The 19,302-nt window shown below is 41.6% G+C and overlaps 3 protein-coding genes and 2 pseudogenes across 3 annotated transcripts; 2 read left to right on the forward strand and 3 right to left on the reverse strand.

Moving 5' to 3' along the window:
• Positions 1–4,377, reverse strand: part of LOC106448135 — a 31,784-nt pseudogene extending 27,407 nt beyond the window's left edge.
• A 3,967-nt stretch (positions 4,378–8,344) lies between these two features.
• On the forward strand, positions 8,345–11,406 carry LOC106451417 (root phototropism protein 2). The gene is made up of 4 exons (XM_013893352.3): positions 8,345–8,592; positions 8,688–8,757; positions 8,869–9,246; positions 9,964–11,406. The coding sequence occupies exons 1-4, from the start codon at positions 8,522–8,524 to the stop codon at positions 11,215–11,217; spliced, it is 1,773 nt and encodes a 590-aa protein (XP_013748806.2). The 5' UTR covers positions 8,345–8,521; the 3' UTR covers positions 11,218–11,406.
• A 350-nt stretch (positions 11,407–11,756) lies between these two features.
• On the forward strand, positions 11,757–13,344 carry LOC111205146. Its single transcript, XM_022700572.2, has one exon. It carries the CDS (start codon positions 12,207–12,209, stop codon positions 13,104–13,106), a length of 900 nt encoding a protein of 299 aa, XP_022556293.1. The 5' UTR covers positions 11,757–12,206; the 3' UTR covers positions 13,107–13,344.
• Positions 13,345–14,199: 855 nt separating this feature from the next.
• On the reverse strand, positions 14,200–16,011 carry LOC111205147 (annotated as a pseudogene).
• Positions 16,012–16,654: 643 nt separating this feature from the next.
• LOC111205640 lies at positions 16,655–17,758 on the reverse strand. The gene has a single exon (XM_022701773.1). It carries the CDS (start codon positions 17,756–17,758, stop codon positions 16,655–16,657), a length of 1,104 nt encoding a protein of 367 aa, XP_022557494.1.
• Positions 17,759–19,302: the final 1,544 nt, after the last annotated feature.

Consider the following 19,302-nt stretch of genomic DNA (forward strand, 5'->3'; position numbering starts at 1 on the left):
CGTCCATGAAGGTGAGCATCTCGTTTCCAGCCGTGGACTCGACTAAACGGTCGATGTTGGGAAGAGGGTAGGTGTCCTTTGGGCAGGATTTATTCAAGTTTGTGAAGTCGACGCAGACGCGCCACTTCCCGTTCTTCTTTTTGACGACTACTGGGTTTGCTAACCACTCAGGGTAGCGCACCTCAGCAATTGAATTAGCGCCGAGCAACCGGTCGACCTCTTCGTTTACAGCCTTCGACCTATCTGGACCGAGTTTGCGTCGCTTCTGTCGGATAGGCTTGACTGTCAGATCGACGTTTAGTTCGTGAGTTGTTATGGCCGGATCAATTCCTTTCATGTCTGACATGGACCATGCGAATGTGGACACATTTTCCTTGAGAAAGTCGAGAACTGACCGCTGCATTTCTTCAGACAGGTACGCACCAACCCTTGCGGTCTGGCTTGGATCGGCATCGTCAATCGGTAACTCGAGAATTTTGCCTTCCTGGGAGCAGACTTTATACGTTGGAGGAGTGACGGAGTTAACCGATAAAGACGATCGTTGGAGTTTAACTGTGGCGACTAGGAGTTCCCTAATGGCCTTTTGATCTCCTCGCAGTGTTTTGATTTTGTCGTCCGTACCGGGGAACTTGACACACTGGTGATAAGTAGATGGAATGGCCTGCATTGAGTGTATCCAGGGGGTTCCGAGTATGGCGTGGTAAGGGGCCTTCGTGCTTATGACGGCAAACTTGACAGTCCGAGTAACTCCACATGCGCGTTCCGGAAGGCGGATTGTTCCCAGTATTGTTTCGGAGGATCCGTTGAAGCCGGTTAATGTTCTGGAGGATGGTTTGATGTCGTCGAGATCGACTCCCATCTTCTGCAGGGTTCCTCGGAAAATGAGGTCGACGGAACTTCCTGTATCGATGAGGACCTTGGTGACGTCGTACTCCCCAATTCCAAGAACTACAAGAAGAGGATCATTGTGGGGTACGTGAATCCCCTCAGCGTCATCCGGTGAAAAGGTTATCAGAGGGTGATTTGGCGGTCTAGTCGGCCATCTCTGTGAAGTCGCAACCAGCCGACGGTAGTCCTTGACGGAGCGAACGGAGTTGCCGCAAGGAGGAGAACCGCCCATGATGACATTTAGTTGACGTCGCGTTTGGACCTGCTTGGAGTCTAAGAAGGCGCGTAATTACGTCGCTGTCGTTTTTTGATGATGGAGTGTCGTTGCTTGACATCTTAGTTTGCTCCAAACGCCTCCGGAGGTCAGTGGGCTTAGAACGATTGAGGGGGATTCAGAGATCGCATGCTCCTGCGTTGAGTTTATCCCTAAGGTCGCCGTTCGGGCGTTCTTTGGGATCAGGGTCAACTGCCGAGATACGCCGCGACTTCCGTGCATTCAACATTGTTCAGAGATCGTTGCGCGTGGAGCTGTTGCTGTTTTCAGATTCGAACTTCCGTTTCAGAACATCTCTCAAATCTTCGAGTACAGGTGTGTCATCGTTCTCATCGTCCGACGATAAGTTTTGCTGGGAAAGTATAACCTCAATGCGTCTGCGGTTAGATGGTTGCTCTTCGTCAGCCGAGGAGTCTGCCTCGCCATTACTCTTCGGGGCGTCCTCCTCGTCATCGCGTTGTTGAGTTTCGCTGTGTCGACTTTTGCCTGTAGCTTTGCGCTGGGCTCTCCTTTCTTTATTCTTGCTCCAGCTCTTGTCGTTCTTTGGCTTAGCCTTTAGTGGTTCAAACTTGAAGTCGCCACTTGCTAAGGAGGAGAGGTAGTGCGCATAGAGTGACTTGCACTCTGTCGTATCGTGCCCTTTGACATCGTGATACTTACAGTGTTTGGTGAGATCGACGGTTTTGGAAGGTCCTGCCGCTGATCCTGCTGCTGTTGTAGTTTGGGTCGAGCAAACGGTGTCGACTGGTTTGTCGGACGAATCGAGCTCCCTTACCCACTTGTTCCATCCCTCTCCGCGGACTACGAGAGTTGAAACCGGCACGTTGTTCTCGTTGATGACATACATGTATCCGTCTTTGCGGCCATTTTTGTCGGTTGGAGCATGCTGGCGCGGTTCTTGTCGCGTGTTGGGGTTTTTAGCCGCCGGAGCTTTGGGTGCGTTCATCTTGCTGAAAATGGCGTTAGTATCTTCTTCCATTCTGATGAAATTGTCAGATCGCGCGATAGCGTCCTGGAGCGACGTAGTTGGGTTTTGGTATAAATCCTCTCGGAATTTAGAATGAACCCACAACGTGTTCCGCAAGGCGTCGATGGCGATACCGTCTGGAATTTCAATCCTCGAGACTACGGCTTTGAACTTCTCCATGTAGTCGCGGAGGCTTTTGTCTTTGGTTTGGTTGAGGTTCCACAAGCTAGAGGCAGTAGCGCTGCGCTTGGTGAACATAATGTAAGTCTTGAGAAAAGCTGCTGACAAGTCGCGGAAGCTTCCGATGGAGTTTTCTTCTAACTGGGAAAACCAGGTTAGGGCTTGCTCGTGGAGAGTTTCGACGAACAGTTGGCAGTAGCCTGCGTCCCTTTCTTCATCTGGGAGTCGAGCCTGTGCCATCGCAATGTTGAAAGCTGTCATGTGTTCCACTGGGTCTCCGCCGGGTTTGTACTCGGGTAGGCGCAGTTTTTCTATCTTTCCAAGTTGGACACTGGTCAGAGCGCTAGTAAACGGAGTGCGTGATGTTGCGGCGAGGACGCTCTCGATTTGCGGGGCCGCGCTGGTTACTTGATGGATCTTCTCGCTCATTTGTTGGAAGCTGAGTTTGAGCTCGGCGAGCTCGCGTATGGTTGCGAGATCAAAACCTACTGGGGGGTGGTCGGCGAGAAGGGTTTCGTTAGGCTCGGAGTCGTCTGAGATATGGTCGCCTCCGGTCGCCGTCGGGTTGGTGTTAAAGAGGCGACGGCATATCTGCTGGGGACGGCTTGTTTGGCCGTCGGGAGCTGTGAGGGCCGCGACCAGAACAGCTAACTGTTCGTTGGTCATCTTTTGGACTTCGTCTTGATGAGCAAGTCGAGCCATGATAGAGCTCATGAAATCTGCGGCGATGGGCGGCGCGGCTTCGGGCGTTGGGGTTGGTTCACCGCCCGGAGCGCCGAAGGTGGCGTCGTTTTGAACCATGTATATCTAGAACGTTACTTTAGTCAGCCCCACGGTGGGCGCCAATTGTTTGTACAGGATTCAGTCGATTAGAATAATGAACTTAGAAAATGGGGTGACTAAAGACGTTTTTATTAGAATCAAACAGAGGGGTTACAAGATTAACGGGAAGTAAGGAGACAAGACTGAAGGTTTAAGGAACAAGATCAAAGAGATGATTGGGAAACCCTAAATCTAGCCGCTTAGTGTGTAAGTTGTCCAAAAGTCTCTTTTTCGTTGTCTCCTCATCTCCTCTTAAAGTGTCCTCGTCCGTGATGCCCTAATCGTGTCGTCCTTTGGACCCTGTCGCTAAAGGCCGAGTATGCGGGCCTTGGTACTGTTCTCTCTAAGCCGAGTATATTTGATCGGCTTAACTGATCGGCTAAAAGTACTCTGGGGTCGAGCCGACATCTTTAGCCGCTTAAGCCGACTAAACTGGTCAAGCTTGCCGGGGTAGGGCCTGTTATTCGATGGGTGTTGTGGAGGGATGTAATCCATCTCCTACACTATGTGATTCCGTGTTTGCTCCTGTAGACCCCGAAAAGCCAATGGTAACTTCCGCAGGAAGCACCTTGGCAAGGTCAATGATGTAGAAAAGGCTTGAAGGATTAGATGTTTCTTCATAACTCCAAGAGATGCTCAAGTTTTTAGAAGCAGAATCATACGTGATCTGTGCATGGCATGTATCTTGGCTGTGCAAGCTTGCGTTCTAAGAAGTGTAGTTAGAGGAAGCAAGCGAGTTATTGTTGATCCCAACATGAGACTTAATGTCAAGAAGATCCCACTCATCATTAAAGAAAGTGTCAAATTCGATATGCACAAGCGGGAACCGAGATGAGTAGCCATTGGTTTCGTTAAAGAGGCCTAAGAAACCACCAGCTGAATTAGGAGAGATAAGGATGCCTTGAGGGGCAAGAAAGAAAGCAAACCCATGGCCAAACTCTGTAGAGTTACGCGTATCAATCTTGAAGGTGAAACTGGTTGTGAAGTCGGTAGGCCTCCCTGTTTCAGGATCCCAAATAGCAACCTTTTTAGCATAAGTAGCCCAACCGACACGACAAGTATAACCAGCATTGTTCAGTTCGATGGCGCCATTTGGTGTAGCGTCTCCTTGGTAAGCTATGTTGGGATCACCTGGTGTGAAACGTGAGATGTTAAAGTGGAGTGAGGTAGCAAAAGGGAGAACAAGAAGGACGGAAAAGAACAAGACTGAGTTTTTCATTGTGCTGGTAGTAAGTTCTGAAACCCGTTATGCCATTACTTATAATCTTCTCTCTTTTTTTGTAGATTAGGGACCATCAAGTCAACTTTGAAACTGAAATTATAAAAATGAAGTTCATTAGAGAACCAGAATCAACTTCTGATACCGAATCCGAATCAAATCCCTGTAACCACGGAGTTTTCTTTTGTCAGTCAACATAGTCTATCTGCTACATGAAAGGATTAATTGTGCTAAACAACATAGTTGATCCTAAGAATAAACAAATGCTAACCCAAAACGAGAAAATGAGTTTCATTCGAACACGACGTTAAAAGAACTTTAAAAACATAAAAGAAAGGTATATACTCAATAAACAAAAGTATATGACACATATGTAATAAACAATAGTGCATGATACTTTGATGTTCACAAAAGCTCCTATGTTGATTGTTTCTTTCTTCGTCAAATCAATCAAGCGAGTTTCGAGTGACAATATTCGTAGTTTCGTACCGTTGACTATATCTGAATCCATGCGAGCACCCGAACCATATATAACGGATAAGAGATTACTCAAATGAAAATGAGATGTTCTAAACTCGTCTGGCGTTTCCTAAGAAGACGACATTAGTGTATGAATTGGATGATGCGTGATTAGGAAAATTGACGTAGACATTGGGCTCTTTTGACAAATAACCAACTTTGGCCCAAATTGTTCGTTTTGTTTTCTAGTTGCATCTATTTCTTAGCCTTTGTTTTGTTTCATGCCTCCTTGGTTTAGCCGTCGTGAGGTTGGGACCGCCGTTTATAATTACGTATCCCCCCACCCACAGTATTTTAAGTATCTGATCTAGATTTGCTCCAACCCGTTTCGAAAATTCGGAAATCTGAAATTTTCATATCGGTAAACAATATAGTATTGTGTTCTACTTTGTGATTGTCTTCTATATAATTATAATCAAACTAAAATAAAACTGCAATCCAAAATACCAATCCGTAGATGCAACCATTATGGTGTAATGTAAATCGTTGATTGAAACTAGACGGCATTACAGCTCATGGCGTTTGTACTTTTGTTAATAGATGATAACACCATCCTCTATGGTCCAACAAAATTCAAAGGTTGAATACTTAATTGAATAATTTTATTAGACTTTATACTAAGACATACAGCCTTACCACCTCAAGAACTTGAATAATTATTCTCTCTGAATTTATAGCCTACACGCGACTCTCGTAATTCGTTTGACCATTTCAGTATTTTGCTGATTTGAGTGTTGAGTTTGGATGCAAAATCCAATTGTATAAAAAACTGAATAGAAATAAAGAGTTAAGTTGAAAATATTCCATCTTGATAAAATAAATAAAATACCCCCACAAGATTTAGAACACCAAACTAATCATGGTGAGTGTGCAAACTTGCACTGTAGATGTATCTACGCACCCAACTATCTTTGAGTATATATATCTGTATAATCCTTATCGTAGTGGTGAAGAATTCATCATAGGATTAGAAAACCAATGTTCTAGTTCTTTCACTGTGTTTGAACAATGGTTAGCCACATTATAGATGCTTTAAACAGCGAGAATAATATATGTTTTAATGGTTCTGAATACAGAATATTACTTCATCTTTAAAAAACAAAATCATGATACTTGGACAATTTATGAAAAATAAAATTTAGTTTGAAGGCTGAAATATTCTTATTGAATCACAAGTTAATTATAAAATTTTAAATTCACGTAACTCGGTTAGGGTTTTACGTATATGAATCTTCAAATTCAAACTACAAATGTAATTTAAACTTTAAAGACTAGGTCTCACCGGCAGAGAATTATTAGGGCAGCTAGAGATATGAGATATCTTAAAGACGATAGGGATACGTGTGTAATAATGATTGGACGGAAAATGGAAACTGGATTCTGAGAGATGATTTGTTGACGTAGCAAAGCCTTACACCATGAGGTTTGAGAATAACGGATCACCACATATTTGGAGTGGGCCTATCCATGACATGTTCCTACTTTCCCTGACTTCCCTGGCTCCCACACCTCTCTAATCGTACATCCACTTTGATTTTCATTTTTTCTTAGATTTATTATCTGTCAATGATTCACATGCATTGTTTTTTTTTATTACATTCAGCATTTCTTCCTTTAATTCAGAAATTTTTAGGCTTTTACATGTGAAATCCTTTTTGCTATCACTTTCTCATTAACCAAACCAAATGTAAGATCGTGGTTCTCATCTTTGATCGATTCACTCTCTACAAATTGCTGCAAACAAAAAAAAATACGAATGATTGATATCGGATGATATGCTAAAGTAAATGACGATGGATCTTATTTTAGGCATAATAACTAGTTGTTTCCGACTTTTTCACACACAAACTTTTAAGTCATCCCAAAAACCACATGAACAACGGAAAAATAATTTATTCCCCTATGAAGTAGTTGTTCCCGGCTATTTCACACACGAACTTTTAAGTCATGCCAAAAACCACATGAACAATTTTTTTTTTTAATTACATACACAAAATATCGATTTTAAACTAATTTCCCAAAAACCGTAAATGGTGTTGTTTAAACGTTAACTTGGTTTATGACCGGTGGAGGGTCGGTTTCATTTAGGTTGATAAAAACAGAATACTATGTCGTTTTTTTCTTCTTCTTTTTGTCAACTGCTTTTCTTTTTCAGAAATATTTTTACTCTTCATCATCAATTGAGGATAAAAAATTTTATTCTGCATTTTCGAGTTATATGACATAGTAAACAGTTGGGGTAGATATTTTCGAGTTATATGACATAAAGCGTATAAAGAGATCATATGACATTAATTTCTGGATTGAAGAGAATATATAAATCACTGCAGGACCGGAACCTGAGAGTAACATCCGCTTACGAAACCAATCAAGTGTCATAGACTGCGCCAATTTTATAGTTCCTTGTGACAATACATGGAAATTGGTAAGTTAGTATTTGCTGCTCTTCTTTCTTTATGCTTCATGTAAAATGTTTTATTTTTCTGCATGATAATAAATTTTATTCCCAATTGATGAAGAGTAAAACGATTTTTGAAGAAGAAGAGAAGTTGACAAAAAGAAGAAGAAGAAGAAAAACGACGTAGTATTATGTTTTTATCAACCCAAATTAAACCGTCTCTCCACCTATCATATAATCCAAGTTAACTTTTAAATAACACCATTTACGGTTTTAGGGGAATTAGTTTAAAATCGATAGTTTAAAATCGATAGTTTGTGTATGTAATTAAAAAATAGAGTTGTTCATGTGGTTTTTGACATGGCGTAAAAGTTTGTGCGTGAAATAGCCGGAAACAATTAGTTCATAGGAAAATAAGTCATTTTCCATTGTTCATGTGGTCTTTGGCATGACTTAAAAATTTATATGTGAAAAAGTCGGAAACTACTAGTTCATAGGAGAATAAGCAATTTTCCCTAATATGGGCTAATATTAAATTTAGATGATAATTACGTGTTATGAGAGATAAGTTAATCTTTAAAAAAATATAGATAAGTTAATCTTAGACATCTATATATATTATGTTCGTTCGTCGTCTGTCACATTTTGTCCTGATTTTTCTGTTCAGTCGCCACGACATTGCTGACTTGATAACCTTTCTTCTGGCAATATTCCTCATGTCCACCGTTGTTTAAAAGGATCTCATCTAATATTACTGGTTCTACTGCGAACATCTAAGTACGTATAACCATGCTCTAGGAACAAATTTGATATGTTGATACTAAAAAATAATTCATAACGAACAAACAACATAACAGATGCTAAATGTCATCTACATATTATCAATAGGTTGGAAAAACGTACATACGTTGTTTATGAGAGGTATGCATTCCCCAATTTCCTAAAACAGCAGTCACCTGCAAGTATATATATCCAAATGGGGAATGGTTAAAGATAAAATGGTGAAAAGGAAACTGACCGACGAAGACCAACAGAAAGATCAGAATGATTTAGCTAAAAAGAGATAATAACAATGAAACAACATAACGAAACGACAAATGAAAACATTAGAAAAAAGATGTCACAAGAAGCCAAATGTACATTAACATTACATAGCAATTGGGTGGATAGAATGGGGCCACGTTACGTAATTTTCAATATATAGTCACTCTCCAATTCTGCCTCATCGTCTTCTTCACTGCACATCCAATAACAATGGCGACTGAAGCAAATAACCCCATCAACATGAACTCAATGTCTTCATCTCTTCAGAGAACCGGTCAATGGTATGAACCGGTGTAGTCTCAACTATATAAGATATCTCCCACATGGTTCGTCCATAATCATATGAAATTTATAACTTGTATGTGTGTTAATGCAGGGTTTTCTCACAAGATATTCCTACAGATGTTGTAGTTGAAGTCGGAGAAGCTAATTTCTCCCTTCACAAGGTAACAAAAAATCATTTTTCCTATAAAAAGTTCTCATGATTTTGTTTTGTCTAGGTCCAAAATGGTTATAACACGAGATTTATTTGTAAATTTTCTTGATCTTGTATATAGTTCATGCTAGTGGCGAAGAGCAACTACATAAGGAAGCTAATAATGGAATCCAAAGACATTGACGTGACGAGAATAGATATCTCGGATATCCCCGGAGGTCCTGAGATGTTTGAGAAAGCGGCCAAGTTCTGTTACGGTGTTAACTTCGAGATTACCGTCCAGAACGTGGCGGCCCTTCATTGTGCCGCTGAGTTTCTTCAGATGACGGATAAATACTGCGACAACAACCTAGCCGGTCGGACACAAGACTTCCTTTCTCAGGTCGCCTTGTCTAGCCTCTCTGGAGCCGTCGTTGTCCTCAAGTCCTGCGAGATTCTCCTTCCTATTTCTCGTGATCTTGGTATTGTCCGCCGTTGTGTGGACGTCGTTGGTGCTAAGGTTTTTAACTCATAACTCTTTCTCAGTTACTTTATAACTAAATATATAAAGTAATATAAATCAATCTAGCTAGTCACTGCCGACTGGTTTTAACTTTAAAGTTAAAAAGGTTATCTAATTTAATATGATATTTGAACCCAATCCACATGTAATCCAAGTCGATCTAGTTCATAATCAATCTGACCTAAAATTGATCATATCGATCTTTGTCGGACTCTCCAAGATTAATTGCCAAAGAACCATTACTTTACTTCAAGGAACCGTATTAGAGATAAAAATCTCACATCCGAATTTGAAAAGGATCACACTTTATATATATAAATAAAATAAGTCAATCCATATGTCACTCAATAATTTTAGATTCATCTAATTAATATTTAGCTCCTGGTCTTGTTTAGTGTTTAGGTTAATTTATTTTCCAACTTTTACATAACTTAAAAAAAAAAAAAACGTTTACATAACTTAATATTAAGATCCCGGTCTTGGTTAGTGTTAAGTTGATTTATTTTCCAACTTTTACATAGTAGTAGTAACAAAAGTAAACTCCGATCTGGTAATTACATTGTTTTATGAGATCAGTTACTTCAGTTTGGTTAACGAACGGTTTAATCAACATAACATCTATTTATTCTCTGCTTCAGTTCCTTTAGTCACAAGTATCTATAATTCTGCGTCCATGCTTGTAACATTAACTGATGATTCGTTTTTTTATTACAGGCCTGCAACGAGGCAATGTTTCCTTGTCGAACACCACCAAACTGGTGGACAGAGGAGCTCTGTATCTTAGACGTTGACTTCTTCACCGACGTCGTAGCTTCCATGAAGCAGAGAGGCCTCAAACCTTCTTCTTTAGCCTCTGCAATCATCACTTACACCGAGCGGTCCTTACGAGATCTCGTGAGAGACCATTCCGGCAGAGGAGTCAAGTTTTCCGACCCCGAAAACAACGACTCAGAGGAGAGATCTCAGCAGAGAGATCTCGTGGAATCCATCGTCTCTCTCTTGCCTTCAGACAAAGGGCTTTTCCCTATCAACTTCCTCTGTTCTCTCCTCCGTTGCGTCGTCTTCTTGGAGGCTTCACTCGCCTCCAAGAACGAGCTGGAGAAGCGAATCTCCGTCGTTCTTGAGCACGTCACCGTCGACGATCTCTTGATCCCGTCTTTCACCTACGACGGTGAAAGACTATTAGACCTCGACAGCGTCAGAAGAATCATCTCTACCTTCGTCGAGAAGGAGAAGAACGTCGGAGTTTTCAACGGCGGAGACTTCAACAAAGGGCTATGCTCAGCTTCGCTACAAAGAGTCGCGAGAACCGTCGACTCTTACTTAGCAGAGATCGCTACTTATGGAGAGCTAACGATCTCCAAGTTCAACGCTATCGCGAATCTCGTCCAGAAGTCAGCTAGAAAGTCCGACGACGATCTTTACAGAGCGATAGACATCTTCTTGAAAGCTCATCCTAACCTAGACGAGATCGAGAGAGAGAAAGTTTGCAGCTCAATGGACCCTCTCAAGCTTTCTTACGAAGCGCGTCTCCATGCTTCGCAGAACAAGAGACTACCAGTAAACATCGTGCTTCACGCGCTTTACTACGATCAGCTAAAGCTGAGAAGCGGAGTGGAAGATAAAGAAGGAGCAGTAGTTGTAGTCCCCGAGGCTGTAGCCACACGTGGACAGGTCAAAGCTGATGCTTCGTTGGCTAAAGAGAACGAAGCCTTGAGGAGTGAGCTGATGAAGATGAAGATGTATGTGTCGGATCTGCAGAAGAGTGGTGCAGCAGGAGCTTCTTCTTCGAATGCACCACCGAGCAATAAGAAGAGCAGCAAAAGTACTTTCTTCTCGTCGGTTTCGAAGAAGCTTGGGAAGTTGAATCCGTTTAGACATGGGTCTAAGGATACTTCGAACATTGATGAGGATCTTGCTGGTGTTGATATCACTAAGCCAAGAAGACGAAGATTCTCTATCTCTTAAGGGGGAAACAAAACGTTTAATCAACGAATTTGTCGTTTTTGTTCCTTGCGTGTGTGTTTAGCTTAGTAGTGTGCTACTCTTTTTTTCATTATTTTTCCTTTTGATGCGTGATTTATTTTGTTTTTGGACTGTGTTTATTGTATAATAATAAGTGTGATATTAAAAAGTAAAGAAAATCAATACCACTAATTTAATTTTTTTTTTAATTACCGGCCGGTTCCTAAATCGAGAACCGAATTACCCAAATCTAAATAAACCTAATCGAAACCGAACAGAAAATCGAATGTTCATGTCTAAACTAAAAGTATAAACTTTTTTTTTTTAAACTTAAAAGGGTTAAACCCGGGTCTATCAGAGACACAGACCTAACCTCCGGGTGGAAAGTGCAACCCACCGATGAATCTTCTCCCGGGTATTCAAATGAGCCGTAAGCATGGATCCATATCCGCGTGGTCACATGTGGAGCTAATAAATTCGCAGTAGAGGAGAATCGATCCCTGACCTGGACCAACAGGGAAACTCCTCCTCTAGTGGAACCACTGCAATGTGGTTTAAAAGTATAAACTTTCATTAGTGAATTTCTTCAGTTCTAGATTGATTGTTTTAAACGGGTATGTAAGCTGGTATATCACAATTTAATTCTTATTTGTAACTTGAACCTTACGAGTTTCAAAATCTTTATTAGGCAATTCAAAGGTTTTAGTCACTAAAACAACTCGTTGCCGCTAATTTTAAGTTGATTTAAGAAGATTAGTACATGAAAAATCTGAAAATTCTAATTTAAGGTCATCATAGGCTTTGTTTTTTTTTTCTTAATGTAATAAGCCATAAATAGATTAACGAATCAAATTTGTTATAGACCAGACAGCCTTGATCTACCGTTAAGAGATTTATGACCTTAGAAGTTATCTTTCCAACCAGCCTTTCTGTGACTTGAGTAGAAGGGAGACAAAACCTAATTTTGATGAAATCTCTAAAACAAAGCACCAATGTCGGAGCATCTTCCTCCTCCTCAAAGGAGGGCTTCTTCCGGATTTGGTGATCCCGCATTGGTATTCCCTGAGTTTGCTTCAAAGCAACGCGGCCTCGAGAAAGTTCAAGAAGAAGAAGGAGAAGGAGAAGATAGCAGCTACGGCGGGAAAGGCTCTTTTGACCTGAGCTCCAGGTTCTCGAGCCCTTCCGTCTCTCGAAACGGGTTCGAAACACCCAAGAAGACTTCATCTCTGAAGCTGCCTGGGTTCAGAGAGGAAGAAGAGACGGACCGAAGTACAAACTCGGGTTCCTTTGTGGATCGCGAGGAGAAGAGAAAGTGCCCTGGATGTTTCAGAAAATGCTGTGCATGCACGTGCATGTTTCTTTCCATCGTTCTTATAATCTTGTTGTTGACAGGGCTGTCTGTGAACTCTTCGGTGAAAGCTAGTCTACCTCAGGTTTCTGTAACAAACCTCAGGTTCTCGAGATTAGATTTCGCCAATTCAACAACGGATCTTTTGATGAATGCGAACATGAAGACGGTTCTTGAGCTGTCTAACAAGAACGACAAGTTGTTGTATTACAGCCCCATGAAAGCTGCTGTCTCTTCTGAGAACATAAACCTCGGACAGAAGAAGCTTGGTGGGTTCATGCAAAGCCCTGGAAACGTTACTTATTTGAGTATTCCCACCAGGCTTAGAAAAGCGAAGGTCTATGATGTTGATGCTACGTTGCTGAGAAACAAAGAGAAGAAGCTTGAAGCTGTGGTTAATGTGCGTTTGAGTGGGAAACTGGGTTTTGATTGGTTGGGATTTAGGATTCGTTTACCAACTGTTATTGCTTGTGAAGATGTGAAACAGAGTGGTGTGATCAATGGACTCAAGCCCACGTGTGATGTTCGAATCTTTTGGCAATGAAAATCGATTAATACACAAGACCCTTTGTTCTTTTTTTTTGGTTTCTAATTTTCCTTGTTGTAGATGGAATAACATAGAAAAAAAGTAACTAATTTTTAGTTTCTCTAAAATTAACATAAAATTCACAAACGTATTTACATTTATTTTGGCATTACGCATTTAAATTTTCATAGTTTATGTTTTACTTCAGATTATGGGTATCTTTCCACAATCTAACGTAGGTTGTAAATATTTTTTGTTACTAGTGGTTTTTCCGTTCTTGGGGTTCTGTATCTTTGGTTGCATCTAAATGTTATATATAGGTAGTATTGGTTTACTTTAAACAACATTGTTATATTTTAAGATATGTGGTGAGTACTTAACAATCAAGATGCTCTAGACGTCAGAGAGAAAAAAAAAAGGAGATTTTTTGTGTGCCTGCGCCGACGAGTTTCATAGCACCGGTGCTAGGATTTTTCTCCCAATAGTCTTATCTTCCTTGTTTTCTAACGTTATGGTTTTATTCTAGTGGTGTCTTTCAAAGTTTCTGGAGATATTTTCTTTTTTCCACTGAATTTTGTAATCGGAGATATATTCGTCTTACTCCGATCTTTGTTGTTATGGTTATTGCAGATTGTTTGACGGATTTTAGAGCAAACTTTTCGAAAGAGAGATATCTTCCGGAACAACTTTAACCAAAGAAAAATATATATCTTTATCTAAAGAACTTTTATCGTGTAGGCAGTGGAAATGCATGCAACCCATTGTAATGCAGGAAAGAACTTCAATCGTCAAAGGACGCATACTAAGATCATTCTGATATCAATGTATTGGCAACATACAACCAAATTTTGGTTTGGAATTCATCATTGATTTCTCTTGTAGGAATCTTTGTTGGATCATATTTTTTACTGAATAGATTGTTTCTTAAGTGTTTGTTTTGGCTTTTCTTTTGATGCGATATTATATTTCAATTTTTATGTTATTGTTTTTTATAGACAATATGAATTAAATAACTTTTAGATGGAAAAAAAATATGTGGCGAGTTAGTCCTCGAGCAGTTTAAACATAATTGGTCGTGCATGTTCGTTATGTTTTTTTTTTTGGTGTAAATGTTAAGATTTATTCCAGCTTTTCTAAGTTTTACATAGTTTGTGGAAGAGACCACTTATTACAATAAAGGAGACAGAGCTTACATTAACTAAAAGGAGAGATGAAACAAAAATAAAGCTCGAGCAGAGATGGAGAAGAGGCAGTCACTGAGGGAAAAGACAAGAGCCTGTCACGCATAGCTCGATCAATCACCCGGAAGAAAGCTGAAAGATGGAGTGCTGAGCCACGAAAGATACGAGCATTTCGCTCCCGCCAGAGATTGTAGATGATGACCTGCAATAGCAGCTTAAAGACCTTCTTAGCTGAAACCGCATGAGGTCCCTGAAGACGTTCACAAAACGCAACTGCGGAAAGGAGATCAGATGGTGGATTGGACATGAACCTGCCACAAAAACATGACCAAACACCAGCTGCAAAAGAACACTCAAAGAACAGATGTCTATGAGACTCAACACCATTTGAACATAAGACACATCCACTCGGGACAGATAAGCCCCAAGATAATAACCGGTCACGAGTTGGCAGTCTTCCCAGCATAGAGAGCCAGGCAACAAAAGAACATCGGGGAATCTCTTCCTTGAACCAGATTGTAGAAAACCATGGGAGAACAGGAGATGGTTCCCTAAGAATTTCCCACGTAACTTTGGAAGAAAAGGAGTTAGTAAAACAGCCTGTTGTAGCTCCTCTCCAAAGAAAAACATCGCTACCATTAGAGGCAGACGGAGGCGTTATTGTAGACAAGATGATTTGGAGTGTCTCAGCAAAGTCAGACCTACTGGAGGGAGAAACCAAAATCCATTTTGAACCGCATCAGCCACTGTAGCCTGAAGCGGAATTCTCAAGTGCCTAGGTCCGGATGAACCAAATAAAGAGAACAAAGGACCCAACTCTGTCCAGTAGTCAAACCAGAAAGAAGCAGTGCAACCGTCTCCAATACCACACCACATATAAGTACCGAGTGAATCCCTAAGCTCAAGCATCGATCTGACTGTCCGAGAGAATCTTGGAGAATCATTAACCAACCAAAAATTAATCCCCGAAATCTATTATGAGCTAACCAAGGTACCCATAAGGAGCCAGAGGAAGAGAAGAATAACCAGACTCTCTTCAAGTGAAAAACCATCTCAAACTCTTCCAGCTTACGGATCCCCAAACCTCCTTCCTTCTTCGGTTTACAAATGTTTGGCCAGGCCACCCTAGCCCCAACTGCAGAGGAAGTGTTATTTTTCCAGAGAAAAGCATAGCAAAGAGAGTCAACTTTAGCGTAGAACCTTTTAGGCAGCACAAACACAGAGCTCCAAAAATTTACCATACCATAAATAACAGAGTAAATCATCTTGATTTTCTCTGCATAAGACAATGTTTTGACTGTCCAGGAATGGAGTTTGGATGGTATACGCTCGAGAAACGGCTGGATAGTAGCCCATTAGATTTTATGCGGACTGAGGGGTAAGCCCAAATATCTGGTGGGAAAAGCTCTGCGCTTGAAGCCTGCCAAATCACTTAGAACAGAAGCCTGCAACTCTGAGTAACCTCCATAGAAGATCTCAGTTTTCGACTCATTTACATCCAGTTCCGACCAACTCTTAAAAACAGACATAACTTCCTTAACACCATCAGTGGATAAACAAGAGCCATCCGAGAATACCAACAAATCATCTGCGAACAGCAAGTGAGTCAATTTCGGCGAAGAACAAAGATGAAGTCTGAAAGTGCCTGCATCTTCAGCCTTGCCTAGTAAGCGAGAAAAGCATGATGAACAAGTACATAGACATTGAGTCGCGTTGCCGCATACCCTTTTTGCCCTCAAAGAAACCTGCCAGCTTCCCGTTAATAGCCACTGAGAACATCGGGGAAGTTGTACATTCCTTGATCCACGTTATAAAGAGAGGAGGGAACTGCTGAGCTTTAAGTGTTTTGATCCCAAAGTCCCAACAAACAGTGTCAAAAGCCTTCCTAATGTCCACCTTCAACATAGCACTCTTGTGACAAGAAGAGGTATTATATTCCTTTATTAACTCTGAAGCCAACAAGACATTTTCTCCCAAACTCCGACCTTTTAAAAAGGAAGCCTGGTTCGGGCTAACACACTCTTGCAGGATCGGCTTGAGCTGGTTTGCTATGATCTTAGATATGACTTTATAGAAAATGTTGCAGCAACTAATCGTTCTATAGTCTCCCAACTTACACGCTTCAGATTTCTTCGGTATCAAGGCAATAGCCGTTGTGTTAAGATCCTTGAGCAGTCTCCCATTTCTGAAAAACTCCCGCACTGCCTGAACCACATTGGAACCCACTGTGTCCCAAGAAGCCCGAATGAACTCGACAGAATACCCAATCGGACCTTGACTCTTATTTAAAGGCATAGCAAAAATGGTTCCTTTAATTTCACATTCACGGACTTCCCGAGATAGATAAGCCTGCTGCAGGCTAGAACACCGAAACGGAAGAATGTCCTACAGGTCAGGAATCGTCGCTGATGAAATAGGTAGATCAGTATTGCCAAGAATGCTCTGAAAATAAGCAGCTGAATGTGATTTGATATCATCAGTAGTAAGGTACAAGTGATCAGATTCATCCTTTAGATAGTGTATGTGGTTCCTTGTCTGATGTTGAGAGACCACCCGATGATAGAAAACTGTATTTCGATCACCCACATCCGCCCATCTCACTCTAGAACGTTGCTTGTAGAACTTCTCCTCCGCCGTAAGAAGGACATTTAACTTCTGTCTTTGAACATGTTCTTCTCTAGCAGTAACAATATCAGGTGAGGTTAAAAGAGATCGTTGCAGGTCCACTACAACCACCGACTGATCCTTAACCCTTTGAGAGATTCCACTGAAATGCTGTTTATTTAACCTCTTCAAACCCCCTTTCAACAATTTCATAGAACGGACCAGTTTGAACTGATTAGTACCGGTAATCTGATCACACTGCCATGACCCTGAGACTATATCATTATATTGAGGATGATCCACAACATGATGATAGAACTTGAAAGGTTTGCAAACCCGGCGGGTTGCTGAAGGTAGCCGAAATAAACATGGAGCGTGTTCAGACTGCGACGGGTCCAAGAAATCCGCAAAAGAATCAGGGAACTTTGTACTCCAATGATGATTTATTAGAGCATGATCAATCCTAGTAGAAATGGGGTTTTCATCCTGACTGTTCCTCCAAGTAAAAGGAGGCCCCTTAAAATGTGCCTCAAAAAGCTGAGCGTCCTGGAGACATAGATTTGCATCTTCGATGCCAGCTTCGTCAACCCAAGAGGACAAATGGTTAGAATGATGGGAAGTCCGCATCATCTGGTTGAAGTCTCCGAGGACAGCCCAAGGAAACCAAGAAACTGGGGTAGAATCGTGAAGCTCCACAGACCCTCCCAGAGACACTGACGATCCTCCAATAAGTTGAATCCATACACAAAAGTAACGGTGAGACAAATATTTTCCGACTGAATAACAACCCCACAAGTGACTGCCTGGGCTGTAGCGCTGTAAACAAACATATAGAGACTTGAGGATCCCAAACCACAACAATACGGCCAGCTTCATGCTCTCCATAATTTCCAAAAAACTGCCATCCAAAAGGTAAAGCCCTCCTAATTCGCTCCGTATTTGACTCTAATATATGAGTCTCCAAAAAAGCTCCAAAAAGTGGCCTATGAATATTAATCCAATCTTCGGTCATAGTGTGGCGTCTATCACTATTAAGCCCTCTCACATTCCACACAAAAAACATATTTATATGATTTATTGGGATTTTGTGACCTTGCGGCCACACTTCCTGTTATTGACCAGGAAAAAAAGGTTCTTCTACAATCTTAGCCTTATCCAGTCTCAGCTTCGGACCAGCATCTAAACTTTCATCAATCACCACAGAACTTGACCTCACATCCACAGAAAGTCCATATGTCTTTGTAACTTCTGTACCACTGAGTTCCTCCGTAGGAATACCAACAGTAGGGTCCATGTTTGCAGAACCAGCCGGTGCAGATCTGTTGCCCCCTTGAGATACCGCTTCTACACCATCAGAAGGTCTAAATTCACCTTCCTCCATTTCTGGCTCAGTGACTTCTTTGGAGACAATAACAGCTTCAGAATTTCCAGGAGATGGAGTGACACCAACTCCTTGCTTCGACGACTCCTAAACTCCAGAAATACCAACAGGGAAAGTAACACCAACTCCTTGCTTCGACGACTCCTAAACTCCAGAAATACCAACAGGGAAAGTAACACCAACTCCTTGCTTCGACGACTCCTCAACTCCAGAAATACCAACAGGGGAAGGAACACCAACTCCTTGGTCTGACAACTCCTCAACTCTCGAAGTACCACCATGACCAGCGGAACCCCGTCTAATCTTGGGGTCTTGACAGCGACCATGACGAGACTTTGATCGATTCCTAGGTGCTTCTGGATTAGATTTCTTTGTTGAGGTGCGCTCGGGAGAACCGTGGGGAACATTCACGCGACATTTGTCCGTTTTATGACCATATTTCGAGCATGACTCACATTTTACTGGGAGCCAGGGATAAGAGACATCAATGATAACCTCCTTGCCGTTGGAGAATCCAGAAACAATTGATTGAGGAAGCTTGACGATAAGATCAACTTTGACATACATCTTTGCCACCTCAAAATTGAGTTTCCTTTCCGTTTCAGGCGCGAGGGAATCAGGCTAGCCAATTGCAGTTGCTAGCCTGTTCAAACTCTCCTTGTTGAACAAGAAATAAGGAACATTACGCATCTCTACTGGGACAACAGCAGAAGTGAGAGGAGCTTCTTCTGGAGAGAAATCGGGAGACCACGGCGCGACAAACATAGGCGCTCCTGCGATATTCCAACAGGTGCGAGACAAGATCTTGGGGTTCGTGACTCTAAGAAGGAAGTAGCCGTGCCCAATACGATGAACATAGATCTTAGGGCCTGACTTAGCCCACACAACATTTATAACTCCAATGATTCGACCCATTTGAGGGATATCTCCATGGAAACGAGCATATATGAAATCCTTGAACTCAAGTTTTGTTGACTCGATGTTCTCATCAGGTATAAGGACAAACGGAACACCAGACACGTGTTCAGTGGGGTTACCAAGCTCTTGC

This window comes from Brassica napus, chromosome C4, assembly GCF_020379485.1.
Source record: "Brassica napus cultivar Da-Ae chromosome C4, Da-Ae, whole genome shotgun sequence".
Lineage (NCBI taxonomy): Eukaryota > Viridiplantae > Streptophyta > Magnoliopsida > Brassicales > Brassicaceae > Brassica > Brassica napus.

What these genes read in the sequence shown, in the direction of transcription:
- LOC111205146 (XM_022700572.2), top strand. Translation starts at nt 12,207, where the DNA reads ATGTCGGAGCATCTTCCTCCTCCTCAAAGGAGGGCTTCTTCCGGATTT.
- LOC111205640 (XM_022701773.1), bottom strand. Translation starts at nt 17,758, where the DNA reads ATGGAGAGCATGAAGCTGGCCGTATTGTTGTGGTTTGGGATCCTCAAG.
- LOC106451417 (XM_013893352.3), top strand. Translation starts at nt 8,522, where the DNA reads ATGGCGACTGAAGCAAATAACCCCATCAACATGAACTCAATGTCTTCA. An exon ending in CTAATTTCTCCCTTCACAAG is followed by an intron (nt 8,758 to 8,868) that starts GTAACAAAAAAT and finishes TCTTGTATATAG; the next exon opens with TTCATGCTAGTGGCGAAGAG. An exon ending in TGGACGTCGTTGGTGCTAAG is followed by an intron (nt 9,247 to 9,963) that starts GTTTTTAACTCA and finishes TTTTTATTACAG; the next exon opens with GCCTGCAACGAGGCAATGTT.